This window comes from Schistocerca nitens, chromosome 3 (assembly GCF_023898315.1).
Source record: "Schistocerca nitens isolate TAMUIC-IGC-003100 chromosome 3, iqSchNite1.1, whole genome shotgun sequence".
Taxonomy (NCBI): domain Eukaryota; kingdom Metazoa; phylum Arthropoda; class Insecta; order Orthoptera; family Acrididae; genus Schistocerca; species Schistocerca nitens.
Window position 1 is genome coordinate 35,445,025 of NC_064616.1, and position 18,921 is coordinate 35,463,945.

General features: G+C 38.1%; 1 protein-coding gene across 1 annotated transcript in view; it reads right to left on the reverse strand.

The window, feature by feature from the left end:
• LOC126248358 (annexin-B12-like) overlaps window positions 1-18,921 on the reverse strand; it is a 177,202-nt gene that overhangs the window by 31,286 nt on the left and 126,995 nt on the right. The window contains exon 6 of the mRNA XM_049949275.1: window positions 7,948-8,143. Coding sequence (XP_049805232.1) covers window positions 7,948-8,143 — 196 coding nt within the window. The remainder of the gene's footprint in view (window positions 1-7,947; window positions 8,144-18,921) is intronic.

Consider the following 18,921-nt stretch of genomic DNA (forward strand, 5'->3'; position numbering starts at 1 on the left):
TTTTCAGAAATAGCTTTGTTACAAGAAAAACAAAACTGCTAATATATAACTCCCCAGTCCACCCAGTCATCACATTTGGGTCAGAGGTGTGGGGCGTTGACAGAACATGATAAAAATACACTAAGAAACTTTGAGCAGAAAATACTGTTCAAAATCTATGGCCCAATAAAGAATGAAGAAGGCTGGAGAATACACTGCAGTGCCAAATTACAAGTGTTAATACAATGTAGGGACATTGTAAAATTTGTGAAATCACAGCGAATAGGATGGCTAGGACATGTGGAGAGAATTGCAGAGGATAGAATTCCAAAGAAAATGAAAGGTGTGATCCATACAGTTAGGCAAAAAGGGAGACCTAGAAAAAGATGGATTGATAACGTAATAGCGGATCTCACCAGTATGGAGTCCGAGGGTAGAAAAGAGCAGCAAACAACTGAGAAATGTGGAGGAAGATCGTTAAAGAAGCCAAGGCTCACCAAGGACTGTAGCATTATCGAATAATAATAATAATAATAATAATAATAATAATAATACAGACAGAGGATGAGATGGTCAGATGAAGTTAATCGACACCTCATGTTCTGTTATTACCAACCAACAAACCTAGGAACCAACACAACTGGATACAGATCACAAGTATACACAACATTTATTACCAGATACCCAGAATTAAAATTTTTAACAGAACAACGTCTAGCTGATCAGATTCGTGTAGTAATAAAAAATAACAGGATACCCCAGTCAGAATTAGAAAACATCAAACAACAAGTACAACAAATACTGGAACAAAATAATGTGCTATTAGAAGAAGAAGAAAATACAGTAATGGACTCAAACATCCCAGAGCAAACAAACAAAGAACAACACGCATCAATTAAACAATCAGAAGAAAATGAAATCTTAAGACAGCCACCAGCACAAGCACAAATAGAACATGAAGTGACACACATGTTAGATATAGAAGAAAAATTTCAGTTGACATATATAGAATACAAAGACACAAATACAGACATTAGACCATTCTTGCATAGACCACCAAATAGCCCACAAGTCGAAACAACAATAAAAACTATCAACACAATCATACACAACAAAATAAATGAATACACAACTATGGAAGAGTTACAACTACTGGTTTATGTAGGAGCACTCACTACACTAAATATACACACTAGACAGAGATCAGAACCAACCAACACACAGAAGAAACCCACAAAACCAGCATGGCAACACAGGCTACAGATCAGAATAGAAAAACTGAGAAAAGACATCGGACAGCTAACACAATTTATAAGAAATGAAATATCAGACAAAAAATGAAAAAGGTTAGGTAAAATCTCACAACAAGAAGCAATAGAGCAATTAGATGAAAAGAAGCAAAAATTACAAGCTTTGGCGAAACGACTTAGAAGATACAAAAAAAGTGAAAATAGAAGGAAACAAAACCAAACATTCAACACAAACCAAAAGAAATTTTACCAAACAATAGATAACACACACATAAAAATAGACAATCCACCAAACATAAGAGACATGGAACACTTCTGGAGCAACATATGGTCAAACCCCGTACAACATAACAGGCATGCACGGTGGATACAAGCAGAAACAGATACATACAAGATGATACCACAAATGCCTGAAGTGATAATTTTGCAACATGAAGTCACCCGAGCAATTAATTCTACGCACAATTGGAAAGCCCCTGGAAATGATAAAATAGCAAATTTCTGGTTAAAGAAGTTCACCTCAACACATTCACATCTAACTAAATTATTTAACAGATACATTGCAGACCCATACATATTCCCTGATACACTTACACATGGAATAACTTATCTGAAACCTAAAGATCAAGCAGACACAGCAAACCCAGCTAAATATCGCCCCATAACATGCCTACCAACAATCTACAAAATATTAACTTCAGTCATTACACAGAAATTAATGACACATACAACACAGAACAAAATTATAAATGAAGAACAAAAAGGCTGCTGCAAAGGAGCGCGAGGATGTAAAGAGCAACTGATAATAGATGCAGAGGTGACATATCAAGCTAAAACTAAACAAAGGTCTCTACACTACGCATACATTGATTACCAAAAAGCTTTTGATAGTGTACCCCACTCATTGTTACTACAGATATTGGAAATATACAAAGTAGATCCTAAATTGGTACAGTATCTAAACATAGTAATGAAAAACTGGAAAACCACACTTAATATCCAAACAAATTCAGATAATATCACATCACAGCCAATACAGATTAAGCGTGGAATATACCAAGGAGACTCATTAAGTCCTTTCTGGTTCTGTCTTGCTCTGAACCCACTATCCAACATGCTAAATAATTCAAATTATGGATATAATATTACTGGAACATACCCACACAAAATCACACATTTGCTATACATGGATGATCTAAAACTACTGGCAGCAACCAATCAACAACTCAACCAATTATTAAAGATAACAGAAGTATTCAGCAGTGATATAAATATGGCTTTTGGAACAGACAAATGTAAGAAAAATAGCATAGTCAAGGGAAAACACACTAAACAAGAAGATTACATACTTGATAACCACAGCGACTGCATAGAAGCGATGGAAAAGACAGATGCCTATAAATACCTAGGATACAGACAAAAAATAGGAATAGATAATACAAATATTAGGGAAGAACTAAAAGAAAAATATAGACAAAGACTAACAAAAATACTGAAAACAGAATTGACAGCAAGAAACAAGACAAAAGCTATAAATACTTATGCTATACCAATATTGACTTACTCATTTGGAGTAGTGAAATGGAGTAACACAGACCTAGAAGCACTAAATACACTTACACGTTCACAATGCCACAAATATAGAATACATCACATACATTCAGCAACAGAAAGATTCACATTAAGCAGAAAGGAAGGAGGAAGGGGATTCATCGACATAAAAAACCTACATTATGGACAGGTAGACAATTTAAGAAAATTCTTTCTAGAACGTGCAGAAACTAGCAAAATACACAAAGCAATTACTCATGTAAATACATCGGCTACACCACTGCAATTTCATAACCACTTCTACAACCCTTTAGATCACATAACATCAACAGATACGAAGAAAGTAAATTGGAAAAAGAAAACACTTCATGGCAAGCACCCGTATCATCTAACACAGCCACACATCGATCAAGACGCATCCAACACATGGCTAAGAAAAGGCAATATATACAGTGAGACCGAAGGATTCATGATTGCAATACAGGATCAAACAATAAACACCAGGTATTACAGCAAGCATATTATTAAAGATCCCAATACCACAACAGATAAATGCAGACTTTGTAAACAACAAATAGAAACAGTAGATCACATCACAAGCGGATGTACAATACTAGCAAATACAGAATACCCCAGAAGACATGACAATGCCACAAAAATAATACATCAACAGCTTGCCTTACAACATAAACTTATAAAACAACACGTTCCTACATACAAGTATGCACCACAAAATGTACTGGAGAATGATGAATACAAATTATACTGGAACAGAACCATTATAACAGATAAAACAACGCCACATAACAAACCTGACATCATACTCACCAATAAAAAGAAGAAATTAACACAACTAATCGAAATATCCGTACCCAATACAACAAATATACAAAAGAAAACAGGAGAAAAAATTGAAAAATACATCCAACTGGCTGAGGAAGTCAAAGACATGTGGCATCAGGATAAAGTTGACATCATACCAATTATAGTATCAACTATAGGAGTCATACCACACAATATCTACCAGTACATCAATGCAATAGAGCTACATCCAAACGTATATATACAACTACAGAAATCAGTAATTATTGATACATGTTCAATTACCCGAAAGTTCCTAAATGCAATATAACACATACCATACAGTTAAAAGGAAGTGACGCCTGATCAAGGTCCGCGTCACTTTCCATTTTTAACCAGACTTAACGTCTGAGAAAGTAAAGAATAATAATAATAATAACTTCTGTGATACATTTTAAGAGAGACAGTAAAACATGCAGGGCGGCACATGAGACGGGGAAGTCGGGCAATGAAGACATGGTGAACAGAGGTTTCTTGTATTTTACGGTCCCTCTGTTAGTACATATCTCTGAACCTAATATCACACTAGACTAATTCGGGACTGATCTATTAAATGGTCATGTAACATTTTACTTTAAAAATCATTTTGTTTGTAATGGGAAACAAATGGACATTTTCTGTTGACACTGGGCATTCCATGAAATATGTGATGGGCAGTATTTGTTTGGGCTGACTCCAATTACACATTGCAAGAAAGAAATTTAAAATATCAGAGGAAGTACAAGAGAAAATGCTTGTACAAACTCTTAGGAGAGAGACCCAGAATGTTTTGAAGTTCTATGTTGGCTGATGAAAGATGTATGTGTCGCATTGAAAAGTAATGCCTCTGAATTTTTAATGCAAAAATCTTAAAGCTTTTTTAAAAAAAACAAAAGTTATTAACATTCTACAGTTTTCTTCTTCATGTCTACATATTTGCAGCCTTCTACTGCTTGAGGCACATGGCGATGTGCTATGCAATTTATGAATTGTGGGCTCCATGTGGTTCCCAAGTCGTGGAGCGACCGTAAACCATAAAATTACCAAATATTCAGCAACCAGTTGCAAAGTCATGTTTTATTTATTCACTTTTGCAAATCGATTTCAACTGATTAACAGCCATCATTGGTCCTTTCAACCAATATGTGCCCCGAGTAGTAATACTGTCTTAAGCAGAGGTCAAACATAAACTTAATGTTTAATGATTATGGCTGTTAATCAGTTGAAATCGATTTGCAAAAGTGAATAAATAAAACATGATTTTGTGAGTGGTTGCTGCATATTTGGTAATTTTGTGCTATGCAATTGTTGGTGTATGAGAAACAGCATGTAGTAATCATATTTTGAATTAGAAGAGCTCATCCACACACAGAGCACCCTCTCCTTCAGCATAACAATGCCAGACCACACATGAGTGATGTGACATCTGCAGCACTCTGATGTCTTGGGTTCTCTGTCACTGATCATCCTCCATACAGTCCTGACTTGGCACCATCCAGTTTTCATCTGTTTCCAAAACTTAACTCTGCGGCGGGCACGTGGCGGCATACAGTACCGCCAATTTTGTTTTTGTTCAATAATTACGTCAGCGTGCTGAGTACACAACAGTGGTGCTAGATATGCTTCGATTGTTTAGTCACATGCCAAACTGCATTACTGCGTCGTCATTATACCCACCATAACAGCTGTGACTCACCTGTGAAGTGGACGACTGCACGGAGACGGCACTGTGTACCGCACGCGCCCGGTAATGTAAGTACATTTAGCTGTACCACTGTCGAATGTTTTGATGATTAGATGCTTTGTTTTACAACTCTGTGGATGAATGATGATTTAGTTATTAACATTGCTTTGGCATTAGAATTATTTTATTGTCTCCCATGTCTGCACAAAGGAAAGGACTAACACCAGAAGAAATTGAGCGTCTTCTTCTGCAATCATCTGACAAAGAAGATTATGCAGATTTCTCCAACAGCGATGAGGAAGCAGAAAAAATTGAAACTGCAGATCATTCCAGCGAATCTGAGCAGTCATGCGTTGACAGAAATGAAGTGAAAGGAATGTCACATGATGACTGCCATTTTTATATTGGTAAGGACCAAGAAACTTTGTGGATAAATAATCCGTTAGCACTATCAGTGAAACCAAAACGTAAGAATGTAATCAAAGTCCTACCTGGCCCGAAATGCAATGGCAGAGAAGCTAAAACTGAATCTGAAAGTTTTCTCAAATTATTTGATCCCGAGATAATTGATTACATCGTTTCCAACACAAACAAGTACATAAATAACAAGAGATCACCTGTGAATTACTCAAGGGCTAGAGATTGCGAAACTACTTCTGCGTCTGAAATAACGGCTCTTTTAGGAGCACTGTTTCTCATTGCTGTACAAAAAAGAGGACACACAAATGTATTAGAACTGCGGACATCAATGGAACAGGAATTATTATTCTAAGGGCACCATTTAGCTGCAAGCACTTTCTGTTCTTGCTCTGGTCACTCAGGTTTCACGATACTTCTACAAGAAAAGAACGACTAGCAACTGATAAACTTACTGCCATCCGCAATCTCCACTCATCATTTCTGAACAACTGCAGAAATAACTACAGTCCAGGGGAGTTCACTACCAAAGACAAAATGCTTGTCCCATTTCACGGACGTTGTGGTTTTGTTCAGTACATGCCCAATAAGCCCGCTAAGTATGGATTGAAGTTGTATGCATTGTGCGATAGCAAGACATTTTATACTTTTTATTTTGAAGTATACTGCGGCAGACAGAATCCTGGACCATATGTTGCATCTAACCAGCCAGAGATTGGTTGAGCCAATCAAGGGAACTCACAGGAATGTAACTACGGACAACTACTACAGTAATTACCATGTAGCCCAGCATCTTTTAGAAAATGGGCTAACGTTCATTGGAATATTGAAAAAGAACAAGAAGGAAATTCCTCCGGAATTTTTGCCCAACAGATCGCGAGCAATTGGAAATTGTCTTTTCAAATTTCAAGATGACTTCTGTCTTGTTTCGTGTCAAACAAAAAGGAACAAGGCTGTGCTTTTCTTGTCGTCAATGCATGAAACTGCTGAAATCGACACCGCTATAGGCAAGTCTGTTGTAAATTTGGACTACAATGCAACAAAAGGTGGAGTCAATACTGTGGATTATATGTGTACATCCTACTCTACACAAAGGACCGCAAGAAGATGGCCCTTAGTATTTTTTTTTTTTTTCGTTAACTGGATATTGTTAGGATAAATTCCCAGGTCTTGTTTTTTTTTTTCAAACAATCCAGAGAAAATATCCAGAAGAAGAACCTACCTAACAAACCTGGCCTTGGCTCTTATGGACTGCCATTTGAAAGAAAGGGCTCAGCTCTCTACTCTACCACGAGATATTTAAGGATTTCTTTCACCTCATCAGTCAATTCCCGCCAATCACGATGAGACTGTAAGAAGGTGTGGGAGGTGCCATCTTTTTGGTAGTAAAAAAATAATAAAACTACTGTCACTTGCAATAGCTGCAAAAGATTCATTTGTAAGCAACATTGCCACAATGTTGTCACATGTAATGATTTCAGAGCTTCTCCGGAGGAAGAAAGAGTGTGATTCTTGATACGTATTTACTGACTGCCTTATTCTTTATTATTACTACAAAGTATTTATACATATTACACATTTTTGTAAAACTTGCTTTAACAATGGTAAGCCATCGAATCATATCTGAGGTTATAATTTATTTAGAATTTGTTATTAAAGTTACGCTTAGGAAATATCCTGGAAAGGCATGTCAGATATTATGTAATAATTTTAATTTTCCCATGCACCTTGGATATATGTATACAGATCATATTCAAAGTTACTGTTAAGAATGATGTTATAAACAATAAATAATTCCACCAAAAAATTAAAAAAAACTCTTTTTTTATGTATTTAAATGTAGGTGGCACTGAGTGCCGCATGCACCCGCTGACACAACAATCTTAAGCGCACCTGCCACAGGGTTAAAGAACATCTTCAAGGACTTCACTTTGACAGTGATGAAGTGGTGCAAACAGAAGTGAGATTGTGACTCAGACATCAAAGTCAAATATTATGTAGTGACAGTATGAACTCACTGGTCTCCCATTGAGAGAAATGGGTCACTGTAATTATTAGAGACACATTGCTGATCTATCACACAGCTGCTCATTCTGTGAAGGAAATCTACTGGTTAAGAAATATTGCTCTGTGCCATCAGTGTATCTGAATATGTTAATATTGCATTTTAAAAGAAATGGTTGTTACAAAACATTTAAAAGTAAGTAAACCAAAAACTTAAATTACCGTATAGCACTAGGGCATGTTGGAAACATTCTGTCACAAACTCATTTTGTATTTTTTCTTGAATGGTCTTCCCAGTTAATCTATGATATGCTTCAAACATTTTTTTAAGGTGACTGTAGCTTCGACTATTAAGGAAGGTGAACAATACCGCTGCATCTGAGGCATACTTAATCCCAATTCCAGCTGCTCTTAGAACCTGCAAACATTTTAATACAAATACTAGTCTGCAAGAGGTAATCCAATTAAAATGTGAAATGTAACATATGTGTCTATTTTTAAAATTTATGTTTATTGTTTATTGTTTAGTCACACAGTAAAAATGTACAACACAAGCTAACTTATGTTGCCTCCATTTATACTGCTATAGTATTTAAATTAATTTATTTTGTGAATGGTGCCTTTGGTGGGTGTGATCTTAAAACAGATTTTTACATTAAAATTTTGTTGAACAGATTAACATCATCAATATATAGTAGTAAATGGTAAGTGCCACCAATCCTTTGTAGTGGTACCAAGATTGGGATTAGAACATTGTAACTGAAAGACTTAACAGATTTGTGGAAATTTTTCAAGAATTGCTGGTGCGATGTGCTGGCTGTGGAATATTCTCTCATTGTTTGTTGGGTCACACTCTTTTTGTTTGCCACTGGTGCTTCTGTTGGTTTGTGGTGCTTCCACTATCTGCACTGTAGCCAACCTCCTCCTGGTCTTATAGCAAGATGGAGCAGTCTCTTCAAAATCTGCTAATTTATTATTCAAAGTCAAACGGGCCGACTTGGAGCAGAAGAGGCACCACAGGACATTTTATTTTCTACTGTCTATACTTTTACAAATAAATTCATAAAACTTTGTCAGCATGACCAGGAAGGATTCAGGATTCACACTCAAAGCAGTGGAAGTGCAAAAACGTAACAAAATAAATTTTTTTTAGATATGAAATTTTGTCATTTTTTCACTTACTGTTGGCTGCATTTGTTGCTATAGGTACATTTTTCTTCACAAGTAAGAGGGATTCTTTGATGAATTTTGCACAGCATACAAACCATACTTACAGGTGCATGAAACTATAGAATTTTCCAAATCTATTAAAAACTGTGATAAAAATTGAGATAATTAACTACAAAATTTGATTTTTTTCTAAACATAAAGTTTAAAACGTAACAGCTCATTCATTTTTTCATAGATTAAATGGATTCTAGAGTTTCAGACACCTGTAAGTATGGTTTGTATGTTGTGCAAAATTCATCGAACAGCCTCTCTTACTTATGAAGAAAAGTGTACCTATAGCAACAAATGCAGCCAATAGTAAGTGAAAAAATGATGAAATTTCACATGTAAAAAAAATATTTTGTAATGTTTTTGAACTTCCACTGCTACGAGTCTGAATCCTGAATCCTTCTTGGTCATGCTGACAAAGTTTTATGAATTTACTTGTAAAAGTATAGACAGTGGAAATTAAAATGTCCTGTGGTGCCTCTCTTGCTCCAAGTCGGCCCGTTTGACGTCCTACCCCCCTTAAGCATCATACAAAAATATGTAGACAAATAAAAATCTCACATGTGGAGTGTTATAAGTAAATAAAAGAGACTTTACTGAAAGATACCAGCAAATCAAATGCTAATGTGTGTCTCCAAATAAATAATTTATGTAAGATGTAAGTTTTTTGTTCAAATCACAAGAAAGTTGTAGTAAAAAGTATAATTTATTACGGGATACAGAAATGACATTCCTGAGATCTGAGAAAGGGCTGCAGGAAACTAGACAGATTTACAGAATGCAACAAGAAACAATACCAAAATAAGTGTTACTGTGTAGACCAAATTGTAGAGGAGACCTCGGAAGACCAAGGAAACATTGGTAACAACTTCTCCTGTGGCTACAGTGGTGAACTGCCTAGTCTTTGAAAGAAGAAGAAGCATCAGCAATGGCAGAAGAAGAAGAAGAAGAAGAAGAAGAAGAAGAAGAAGTACTGTAGTTTACAATAATTTCAAGCATATTTACTGAGATGAACAAATAAAATAACTACACTATTGTGCAATATTAGAATGAAGTTTACTTCTATAAGATATTCTTGGATTTCATGCTACATCATTTCTGGGTAAAGCCTCACGCTTTTGATGATTACCACCACTGTCTTCATCAGGAGCAACTGATGTCATGGCTATGCTGCAGTGGCACCATATGAGGTATGTCAATCAATCTGAAGCCATCCACATGCAATATAAGGTGACATCAGCAGTAGCCATGAATGTCAGATGTTTCTGGTGAAGGTGATGGTGGTAATTATTGCAAGCTTGATGTTTTATCTGAACTGATGTGCAATATTGCTAACTAAAAGAATAAAATAAAATTCAATAACATTTTTGTAATTTTTATCCAAGAATCAAAATGTCCCATTCTTGTGATTCCAGGAATGTCACATTCTCTGCTACTCTAGTGCTAACTACTGCACATTCTCACTTGGCCTGTCCTCTAAGCACTGAGCTACCATATGGCTATAATCTTGTAACAAAGCAGAAAAGCATATACAGAAAAAAACTCACCCAGAAAATATATAGCAGTTGTACCTAAATGGATTCATCATGTGTGTGGGAGAACTGAAACTAGTAGCAGGAGGAAGGCTGTTGTACCCTAGTCCTCAAGAGAGAGAGATTTCAAGGATACTCATGCCCCAGTGCTAAGAACATGCATCCTATACCAAAAGGATGACCTCAGTAAGGAGAGGGCTAAAGTAGTTGTAGACATTGTACTTGATGACACTTCCCTATAGCCATAAAGAGGAGCCCAGTGCATGTTCCTTACCTGTGGAGAATTTTGAAGCTGCTGTACACACAAACCACACATTAAACTGAACTATTAACTTAATGTAGAGCAGGCATCTGATGTGGGAACTTAGCTTTATCACACAACATTGTAAATACTGTACATATGACTAATAAATGTTAGTAACAGGAAGAGATGGAGGGATCATGCATTTGTTCTGTGTGTGAAAGGTAGTTCATGACAGGTCATTGTGGATAAAATTAAAGTGCTGTGGCATCTCAGTAAATATTTGATTTAACATATCAAGACAATGCTGTGTCCTGTTAATCTTTCACTAGACTGAAACAAAATACAGTGAACATAAGGGAACATCAATGAAAGAATAATCCAAGTGAGTGAGTGCTATTTGACTCCAATATCCAACTCGGCAGTTGCAAAGTGAAATTTTTCATCCCACTCAATATAACCAATCCCATGAGCCACAATGTATAAGGGGCAGTCAATGAAAATGAGATAGGTGGAAAAAAAGTAAGTAAACTTTATTATTTCAAGAGTAATCCTCATATAACTGTTAATACATTTATTACACTGTGAGACAATACGGTCAATGCCTTCACAGAAAAATGTATACAGTTGCCTACGAAACCGAGATTGTACCTAGGTATGCATCTCTTCATCTGAAGCTAATTGACAGCTGTGAGTGTCTTTCTTCAGCGCTTCAAAAATGTGGATGTTGCAAGGAGAGTGTGGCCCTATATGGAGTATGTGGAAGGGCTTCCCATCAAAACTTCTACTGCATAATTGGAATGACCTCAGCATTATGTGGTGACATCTGAATGACTGTTGCTAAGGTTGTTTCAACTACAATGCAGAAGATTTCCTGGGAAGTCCTTCCACAACCTCCACACTATCCCAGTCTCTCACTGTGTGATTTGTGGGTGTGCATTGCCCTGCAACAAAACGAATATTACCAAGTTTGTTTCAACTACAATGCAGAAGTTTTTCTGAGAAGCCCTTCCACATCCTCCACACTGTCCTGATCTCTTGCCATGTGATTTCCTTATTTTTGAAGCCCTGAAGAAAGACATTTGTGGCTGTTGGCTTGCTTCAGATGGAGAGATGCACTCCTTTCCGTGAAGGTTTTGACTGTCCTGTCTCTCAGTGGGATAGATGTAGTAACAGTAATGTGATTACTTCTGAAACAGTAACTAGTGTACTTATTATTTCCATTTGCTTTGTTTTCATTTGAATGACTCTTCTAGTTTCCAACTAGTATCTGGATTTGCTACTTATTTGGACCTACAATATTTATGAGTGTTTTGGTGCCCGTCAGAACCAGAAAGAAAGCCAATTGGCACTCGGTATGTTTGGCTGGGGGGCCTCATCTGAAATTTAGAGGAGGCCCTTCCTGCAGCTGCTGTGTGTGCAGGGTGCAGTTGTTTGCAAGTTGGGGCTCATGTTGGCACCAAAAATGCCTGTTGCTTGGTTTATGAGGCCATTGTCAGTTCATAAGGAGGCTGGCAGAAGAGGTGAAGGCTGCCGGTCTTGCGTGCAGGGTACAAGCAGAGCTCACAATTTGCAGCATCATTTCCATAGTCGATAGGGTTCCTTTGGTTTGGAGCTGAGCTGAGGGGCCCAGCCAAAGGCTTCATCAACTCTGTGATGGTCTTGGGGCAGATTTCTTGAAATGTGTTATCAAACGGGGATGCCCCTTGATAGGTCAAGCCTGCACTACACAAAGGAAGCAGCTACCCAGGCAGCAGAGAACTTGTGGAGTGGACACGGACTTTTTTCATGGTAGGCGGTAGTTTGAGGTACTCTGATTAACACTCACCAGATGACCTGCAGATAAAGAAATCAGACTGTGTTCAGAGTAAAGGCACTTTGCCTGTCAAAATTTTATCAGTAAAGTGTCAAAAATTTCATAACAAAGTTTCAGAATTTACTACCCTCCAGGAAATCAGTTGTGCTCAAATTATTCTCAGCACCTAGAGCAGGCTGAAGCCTGAACTAGAAAGCTCTCAGATATTTAGCAATTAATGGAATATATATTGAAAAGCCAGATTAGAAGCCATAGGAGGGGGAGCGTTCCTTGCAGTTGACAAAAATATTTTCTCTGTTGCTGTCCCTAGAAATCCCAGTCTATACCCAATAGGTTAAAGTCACTTCCAACTTATACTGCATGGTCTGGATATGTCAGTGCTAATGACCATCTTTGAATGACTCTAAAACCCTGTCTGTCATAACAGAATCAGGTGGCCGGTTAAAACATCCAGCAACTAACTTGATACATAGACCTGTTATATGTGACAAGATAACTTCTATGTGACAGTGAAGTGATCTGGTCACATATAACAAGAATTAACTTGATTTCACATAGGCCATAGATTTGTGACCATGATGTCATCATAGCAACTATTTTTACCAAAGTTAATAAATCAGTCAAGAAGAGTGTGCACAAATAATGACAGGGAAAAGTTAGCAGACATTTGTGTGTCTGTTATAAGATTGATGCACAAATCATATAACTACTAATACCATCATACCTTAGCAAAAGATCTTGCTGAAAACCTGAGAAAATGTTGGTCCTATGTAAAATAGTTAAGCGGCTCTGAGGTTTCTATCCAGTTACCCATTGAACACACTGTTGCGACAATTGAAGATAGCAAAAGGAAAACCAAAATGTTAAATTACATGTTTAAGAAATTGTTAATGGAGGAGAATCATACTGTTGTTTGACAATCACACAGACTGACATAGTAATAGGCATCCCTGGCAAAGAGAAGCAACTGAAAGTGTTGAAAACAAATAAGTCACCTGGTCCAGATGAAATCCCAATTCAGTCTTACAAAGAGTACGCTAGGCTATTGGCAAGCACAAAGTCTCAAGTGACTGGAAAAAAGCTCAGGTGACTCCTCTATAAAAATGGACCCAAAAAATTACAGACCAATATCTTTAAAATTGGTTTGCTGCAGAATTCTCATAAATTTCCTTGAGACAGAAAAGTGTCTGTCCATGAATCAGCACAGTTTCAGAAAGCTCTGCCCTTTTCTCACTTGATACCCTGCAAATTGTGGATGAACGTCAACAGACAGATTCCAGATTCCCTTGCAGACTGTTAATAAAAGTATGAACAAAGGAAAAGGTTCCCAGACATGCGAGAGGTTTGCAGACTTCTTAACACTTTGGAGACCAGCCACTTACAAGAATATTGGGCCTATGAAGCTGGACATTTATGCAGCTATTTAAAACATTACTGGTACACATTTGCTTGATGCATCTTCAAGAGTAATATATACTAAAAAAAGGCCAAGCTCCCATATTTATTTTTCCTATTTTGTTTTAGTTCTTTGAGAGATTACAAATTTTAAAATAATTTTGGCAGAACAAAGTTAAAGGTGAGTTATTGAACAATTTCTTCCTCTTGAGCTTCCAAAATTTCTTGCACACTCAACAAACATGGCATACTAGTAGCAGAATTCCAGCAAACTGTGAAACCTTATGAGTACACACACAAATTTGTGTTGATGTGATCATATTGGCTCAGCAATTCATGATGGCAGCTGTTACATTTGCCAATATTTCTTTCACAATAATTCTAGAAATTGACAACAGAAGCAGCACCACTTAAGGGGCAGGTTGCGAGATGCCTGTACATTGTTCTTATATTAAATGAATCCAGTTTTTGAGTGATATTTAGCTTGCAAATTGAGAAAATCACAGTCCAATCTAAACTTGAGCATAATCTTTTAACATAACGTTGTGGCTCAAGCTATGCTCAGGCTGGGTTTCCAAAGTGTCAAGTAAAAGAGCTCAGTACATCATCCTCAGTGATGAGTCTTTATCGGAGACACACATACTGTGCTAAACTACTCAATTGTAGCCAAGATGACTCTGTTACTTCAGAGAGGTGGACTGGTTCATATCAGATAATGTCACCATTAATCCTCGAGCAGACTTTGTACACATGTAGTCAAAAGCTGTCATTATGCTTCCAAGGGAAACGTGTATGAGTTAATCACAGTTTAATTTTAGTTTATTTTAACAACAATATGAGAAACATATATAGCAACACTAATTTGCTATTTGATTAAATAAATAAGAAACTTTTGTATCATTCTATTGCCGCAGCTGACATATCAATCTATTCCAACACTTTTTTTAAGTTAATGCTGAACAAAAACACACTTTCATTGCAATATAAAAGGAAAAAGGCTTTATATATTGAAGTATCAATTATCACAAAGTTCCTTTCATCTACACAGTTAATTGTCTTGCCCATTTTCGGGAAATGGTTTACACTTCTCACATGTATGCACTGTTTTTGTGTGTCCTTTGTAAACAAAGCTATGGCATGAGTTACACCTTATGGTAGTAGATGTGTTTCTTGCTCATCAACATGTCACATACCAACCTCTTTTTCTTGGTGGCAGACTCCTCCGTTCATTCAACACGTTTTGTATTTCACGAGGAAAGTTGCAATGTCGGCAGGAAGTGAAGGAATATTAGCACTTTCCACTAGTTGTGGCTTCATAAGAGACAGTGCTAAATCTTTCAAGGAAATTATTCTCTTCTTTTTTGGATTTTCCTCATTTGCATAAAAAATTATTTGAGCATTGATTCCTGCTATATCCATTAGAGCATAGAATACAACCAATGGCCGTCTTCTTCTCACCTCTGCGATGGAATATGCAACTCACAGTTGATCAACTGTCAACTCCTCCCTTTCTTATATTGTAACTCAAAACTATCCCTGGTTTACCTGTAACTTCGTCAATGGTTCCATTGCATAGTTGAAAGTAATATTGTCGCAGAAGAAGCTGAGTAGCTCCGTGGTGTAGTAGTTATGATACTAAACTGTTGCATGGAGGATCGTGAGCTCAAAACTCACTTGGACTGTAGAATTTTAATTTCTATATTTGTTTCAAGTACATTCTAGAAGTATCCACAAATTACAAGAATCATGCTCTTATATGTGCAAGTGCTGTATAAACCTTCGTTAAGTGAAGTTAGTGTTCGTCATTCATCTAATTACACCTTCTTCTACATGACTTTATTCTGGTGGAGACACTGGGTATTGGAACTGGTGAACTTGTGATAGTGCACATTATCAATGACTCAGTGGCTCCCATCAGGCCACGACAGAGCCGCCATTTACATGGCGAGAAACCCGAGTTCGAGCCATATTCAACAGATCACAATCTATCGGAGATGGAAGAAGAAGAGGACGTTACGATGACAGCAACTGTGTGCCACCACACGAGCCATCCTTCGGGGTTCTCTGGTGACGATGGCCAAGATACAAACAAGTGGCTGAAGGTATAAGAGCGTATAGCCAAATTTAACAAATGGGATTACACCGTGTGTTTAGCTAATGTATTTTTCTACTTGGAGGGCACTGCCAAGCAATGGTTTGAGAACAACAAGGAGGAGTTCACAAGCTGGGAAGTATTCCAGGTGGAACTGTGCAAGTATTTCGGCAACAAACAATGACAGAAGTGCAAGGCTGAAGATAAATTAAAGTGCAGGGCACAGCGTCCAGGAGAAATTAAAGCATCCTACATTCAAGACGTCTTGGAGCTGTGTAAAATAGTAGATCCTAGAATGAAGGAGGAAGATAAGGTTGCACATCTCATGCAGGGTGTTGCTCAGGACATGTATCAAGAACTGCTCCTGAAGGAGGTTTCGACAGCAGACGACTTCATAAAATGGTGCCAGTATATCGAGACAATGCATCAAAAAAGAATTACACATAAGAAGTTTGAACGGCTTCCAAACGCCTTATCGATGTCTGTGATGGAAGCAACTGATTTCACAAGTGTTCTTCGTCAGATAGTGAGAGAGGAAGTTCAGAAGGCACTTGGATTGCACAGCGACCAAAAAACCGAGACTCTTCAAGATGTCATAAGGCGGAAAGTGGAACAGACATTGAACGCAATCCCTCGTCCTTCATTTCCCTTTAAAATGGCGAAAAAGTCGATACCTAGGTGGAGTTACATTCCTACAATGCCACATGAGGAACCTGTTTTGGGCACCAAGGAAGACTGCCTCTGGAGGACCTTGGATAACAAACCAGTATGTTTACACTGTGGACGACTGAGACATGTGGTGTGCTATTGTTGAGAAAGGCAGTGGATATTTGATGACGCCCGCACCAGAAGACAGCAGACCAATCATAGCCGATGCCAACTCTGGGACGACGTAGGTGAACAAGAAGATGTGGGTGCAGGACGACATGGGTCACCATCGCTGCAAGCTAGCCACTGGAGAGGACACTCCCCAACACGCCGATCAAGGTCTCCATTGCCGTTTAGAAGCTCCAGCCGATCACCTAGCCGGTGCAACCTGGAAAACTAAAGGGTGTGACCTTTCCTGGAGGTGAGGCCGCCGAAGAGAAAAATCCTCCGCTGTTGATCACTACAAAAATGATAGTTTCCTATGTCGATATCCTCATGGATGGCTGACCAGCCCAAGCTGTTGTGGACTCTGGAACATCATATTCAGTCATTTCGGAGAAGTACCGTCACCAGTTGCAGAAAACCGTATTTGTCGACAACAAAACATCTCTGTTGAAGGTGGCTAATGGGCAACATGTAAAACCTACAGGAAGATGTACCATTTGTGTGGATAAAAGTGACCATACACAGCCTTTAGAATTCATCGCCTTACAAGAGTGTAGTCATGACATCATTGTGGATTGGAATTTTTGAAAGCTTCTCAGGTAATTATAGATTGTGGTCGCTCAAAGTTTATGCTAGATGAGGTGAGATACTGTGGACAGGAAGATGCACATCCGAGTGTGTGGAGACTATGTGTGCTGGAAGAAGTGATCATTCTGGCAGTCAGCGCTAGAAAGGTAACTGTCACGTGTCATGCCATGTATCAACACATGGATCTTGTAGTGGAATGTAAGAGAAGCATACCACTGAAGAATAACTCGGTCATCCCACCCTCATCTGAGTACGTATTTGGTGAATTGTGGATAGTTAACTGCCGCCAAGAACCGCAGATCCTTCCAAGACGCTTGTGCATAGCAAATGCTGAGCCGTTAATTGAAGAACAGCTGCAAATCATAGAAACCTCCCATGCCGAGTCTGTGGGCAAAATTAGCACTACCACTACGAGACAAGATCTTTTATCTCGACTATCACCAGATCTCACTAAGGAACAACAGAAGAAGCTACTTGCAATTCTTCAAGAGTTCTCTGAATGCTTCAATCCACAAGTGAAGAGCAAATTAGACAAGTCAACAGTGAAGCACCAGATTAGCACTGGAGATCATCAACCAATAAGCCAGAGAGCATACTGTGTGTCAGCAACGGAACATCAAATAATTTGCGACAAGGTAGAGAAAATGATGATGAATGACATCATTCAGTCTTTGCAGAGCCTGTGGTCATCACCAGTGGTCCTTGTCAGGAAGAAGGATGCCAGCTGGCGCTTTTGTGTTGATTACAGGAAGCTTAATAAGATAACTAAAAAGGACGTTTACCCTCTTCCACGAATTGATGATACACTAGATTGTCTGAAGGGGGCTAAGTTTTTCTCAACCATGGACATGTAGTTGGGATACTGGCAAATTGATGTAGATGAGGCTGATCATGAGAAAACTGCATTCATCACCCCTGAGTTAATGCCGTTTGGTTTGTGTAATGCACCAGCAACTTCTGAACGGATGATGGATAATCTTGTAAGGCACCTGAAGTGGATGATGTGTCTTTGTTATTTAGATGACATTATAGTGTTCTCAGAGACATTTGATGAACATATAAAATGACTGAGGGCCGTTCTTAAGTTTCTCCAACAAGGCAGACTGAAACTTAATCCAGGAAAGTGTCTCTTTGGAGCAAAAGAATTCAAAATACTTGGACACCTTGTGTCAAACAAAGATGTGCAGCCAGACCCAGAAAAGGGTCTTCCTAAAAGTATTAGAGATATGAGAAGCTTCCTCAGATTATGTTCTTATTACTGTCATTTTATCAAAGACTTTTGTACCAAAGTCAGGCCACTCCGAGAGTTGTTAAAAGCTGATGCTAAATTTATCTGGGATTGTGCTCAACAAGATTCTTTTGATGTGCTGCGAAAAGCTCTGATGTCTGACCCTGTATTTGATCTCTATGATGAGAGAGTACCTACAAAACTACACACAGATGCCAGCAAGTATGGGACCGGTGCTGTTCTGGTGCAAATTTCGGATGGAAAAGAGAAGGT